At 50.0% G+C, this 3455-nt stretch overlaps 1 protein-coding gene across 1 annotated transcript; it reads right to left on the bottom strand.

Moving 5' to 3' along the window:
- Positions 1 to 3196, bottom strand: LOC124656629 (protein ENDOSPERM DEFECTIVE 1-like). Its single transcript, XM_047195339.1, has 6 exons — positions 2249 to 3196; positions 2029 to 2148; positions 1344 to 1460; positions 1148 to 1237; positions 209 to 316; positions 1 to 48 (listed from the first exon to the last, which is right to left on the bottom strand). The coding sequence occupies exons 1-6, from the start codon at positions 3194 to 3196 to the stop codon at positions 1 to 3; spliced, it is 1431 nt and encodes a 476-aa protein (XP_047051295.1).
- Positions 3197 to 3455: the final 259 nt, after the last annotated feature.

Genomic DNA, 3455 nt, shown 5'->3' with positions numbered 1-3455 from the left:
TTAACTTTTCAATTGCATCAACTGGCTTCTCAAGCTGTACTCCCTCATCTATGTAATGGAAAATTATCAAGGCATCAGTTCGATATTTTCGTTGTAAAACAAATGATTTCAGTGTAATTATAACGTATGTTCCGACCAAAGTGCAAACAACTATTGATCAGTGGAAACACTCTTCTATCAAGGCTCTTTCAGTGGAAACAAACCATACCTGCAAATGGTGTGCTTGATTTAGTAGATTCCCACACTCTTCTATCAAGGCTCTTTCACTAGCAATTACTTGGGCAAGGTTGGAAGCTACACAATCAACTTCTTCAACCTATATGATGAGCAAAATCCGATTGTATCAGTATAGCAACTAGAATGACCCAAAATAGAGTACCCACCACCCTCTGATCTAAAATGTAAGTAATTCTAGAATTTGTAACAGTCAAACATTTTGAAGTTTTACCATCTATTAATACATGATAACTAGCATCCCAAAACATCAGACTGATATAAGTAGGCTTATGACGAAGTATACTTTTATAATGCATAATCTAGATAACTACCGGCATTTGAGGTTTCCAACATATCAGACTGTTATTATAATAATTAACGATAGGATCATTCTTACAAATATATGAACTTACAAATATACCCGAGCACATCAAAGACTAGAAGGCTAGGCCTAGAGCGTGTGTGGACACAGCATGCACAATCGCACAGCTAGCTAACCGAGAGATGCTCGGTTATCAAATACATTAGCTTCAGACTCTAGTAAATGTCCCAGTATGGACGTTGAAGATAGGCACACACTTGGTACTTTTATATTCCCACTATTTAAATTACGATCTATCTTCTATGTGATTACATTAGCTTCAGACTATAGTAAATGTCCTAGTATGGAGTATGGACGTTGAAGATAAGCACACACTTGGTACTTTTATATTCCCACTATTTAAATGAAGATCTAAATTACAATCTATCTTCTATGAACTTACATTAGCTTTAGACTCTAGTAAATGTCCCAGTATGGAGTATGGACGTTGAAGATAGGCACACACTTGGTACTTTTATATTCCCACTATTTAAATTACAATCTATCTTCTATGCAATCATAAAAACAATCAGTTCAAAAAGATAACATTTCTAGGCAACAGTTTCTCACCTTCGGTAATAAATTTTGTACACAAGGAGACACTGGTTCCAGTAGCTGCACTGCTGAATTAAGAATTTCTGAGATTTCCTCACAATTTACCTGCAAATATTATTAGAAGCAGTGTTATAACATAGCACTTGATCTGCATGATGACCATTTTGTAGGAATTTATGCTTTATAATGTGAGATTAAATCAAAATCTTACCCTAACACCCCCAACAATTGGTAGCCTTAGTGAGGCGTTATGCAGCGCTGATGTTGCCCCTGTCAGACAGCTGGAATAATCCTCCTCAACATCACTCCACAGATCCAAATATGGAACCTGATATTTTTGCAAGTACACAAATACATTAATTAAGCTGCACTGAAATCTTCAATTGGTTACTCACATAATCATCCTAAGTTTGCTGATGCTAGTGCACATGTAACATCCATTGGGCACACATTGAATGTAAAGGTAGACTAAAGTTACAGACATCCACTGGGCACACATAGCTAACATATGGATCCAGTAGCATACTTCAATTGGTTCATAGTTGGACAAACTGAAATGAGAAGAGTGAGAACTTGGGATGCTGAGCCATGCCCCTGGATAGTCACACATTTACAGTTAACATGTACTGGGCACACATAGCGAACACATCGATCCAGTGGCTCAAATTCGATGGTCACACATTTATCTGAGATCACTTATGATGCAATGCCCCTGGATGGCTCCAACTCACGTGAGTGAGGAAATGAATTCATTCACGTGTTATACCCAGTTGGAGTACCTCCATAGCTCAAATTGGATGGTGACACATTTCTCTGAGATCACTTATGAAGCCAAACACAACACAGACACCGGTTCCAAAAAGTTGAGAAAGCAAGATGTATCCAGTTTTTGGTACCTGGTTACCAACAATGGAGAACAATCTGTGACTCCTCTTGATCTTCTCGGCCTCTGCCCTCTTATCAGCGACAGAGTCTCGCAGCCTGGTAATTCTCTCGGCCAGTCCGAACAGGGAGTTCTTCACATGCAAAGCAACGATAATATCAGCATCTCAAAACTGCAAACCAAGGGGCGTCGGTTACTGCAAAACTGTCACAAACAATACCAAAGCTCCTCACCTGTGCCGCAGCAGCCTTGGCCTTGGCCACGGCTTCAGCCCGGGCGTTGAGGAACCTGTACTGAACGTGGCAGTTATCCATCATCCGCAGCTGGTGCACGTCCTCCTGCTTCCCGGCAACCTTCCTCCCCCCAACGAGCGCGGCCTTCTTCAGGTCGGCCACTCTGGCCCCAACATGCGGCTGCGGCGGCCTGGGCGGCGCCAGCGCCTTCCCGGGCGGGGCCTGGCAGCTGGTGAGAGCCGAATTGAGCGAGCGGTGGCAGAGCGGGATAGCGCCCCGCGCGGACCCGCCCGACTCCGGCACGGACGAGCGGAGGTCGGACGAGAGGCGCCCCCCGCGGCAGGACGCCGGGCCCAGCAGCGGCGGGCTCTCGCAGGGCGCGGCGGAGATCGGGACCGCGTCGGGCTCGGAGAAGTCGGTGAGGGTGGAGGACGTGTCCGAGGAGCAGCAGGAGGCGGCGTCGTCTGTGGGGGTAGGGCAGGAGGAGGCGCGCGCGGCGGGGGTTGGCGGGCGCGGGTAGCCCCTCCGCGCGGTGGACGGGGGCGGCCCGCTGGTGGAGCGGGGCAGGTGCCTGGGGGTCGCGGGGGCGGAGGAGACGGAGGCTCGCGGGTTGCCGATTTCGCCGAACAGCTTCTGCACGGCGTGCCTGCGGGAGGTGGTGGGCGGGGGGATCGGAGGCTGGTTCTCGTTGGCGAAGGGTGTGGCGACGCGGGTGTGGGCGCGCGGGGAGGGGGTCGGGGAGGAGGCGCGGGAGGAGGTGGTGGAGGAGGTGGAGAGGCGCGGGGAGGAGGTGGGGAGGGGGCCCGGGGTGGAGAGGTAGCGGGAGCTGACCTCCCGCGCGCGGCGGCGCGGGCGAGGGCCGGTGGCGTGGAGCGGCGGCGGGGGCGGGGGGAAGTCGGAGGCGGCGGCGTGATGCGCCGACGCGGAGGTGGCGGCGGCGGCGGCCATGGGAGGTGGTGGGGATCTGACCCTGATCGGAGCGGAGGGGGAAGGGGAAGTAGCCGTTGAGGCGTGCGTAATGAGATGGATTTTTAGGGGAAGATGAGAAGAGAGTCATGTGTAACGGCTAGTTCGAAAAGGGTGGGGGGAATGGGATTTAACGGTGCGGCGGAGGAGGCAGGTTTGTTTTCACTTCCACGTGGGCCCTTCCCATTTGTCTCTTGCGGTGGCCTTTGTTTCTACGCCATGGGTGATGAATGGATGATGA

This window comes from Lolium rigidum, chromosome 5 (genome assembly GCF_022539505.1).
Source record: "Lolium rigidum isolate FL_2022 chromosome 5, APGP_CSIRO_Lrig_0.1, whole genome shotgun sequence".
NCBI lineage: Eukaryota > Viridiplantae > Streptophyta > Magnoliopsida > Poales > Poaceae > Lolium > Lolium rigidum.
This window is presented reverse-complemented; position numbering and strand designations above follow the sequence as displayed.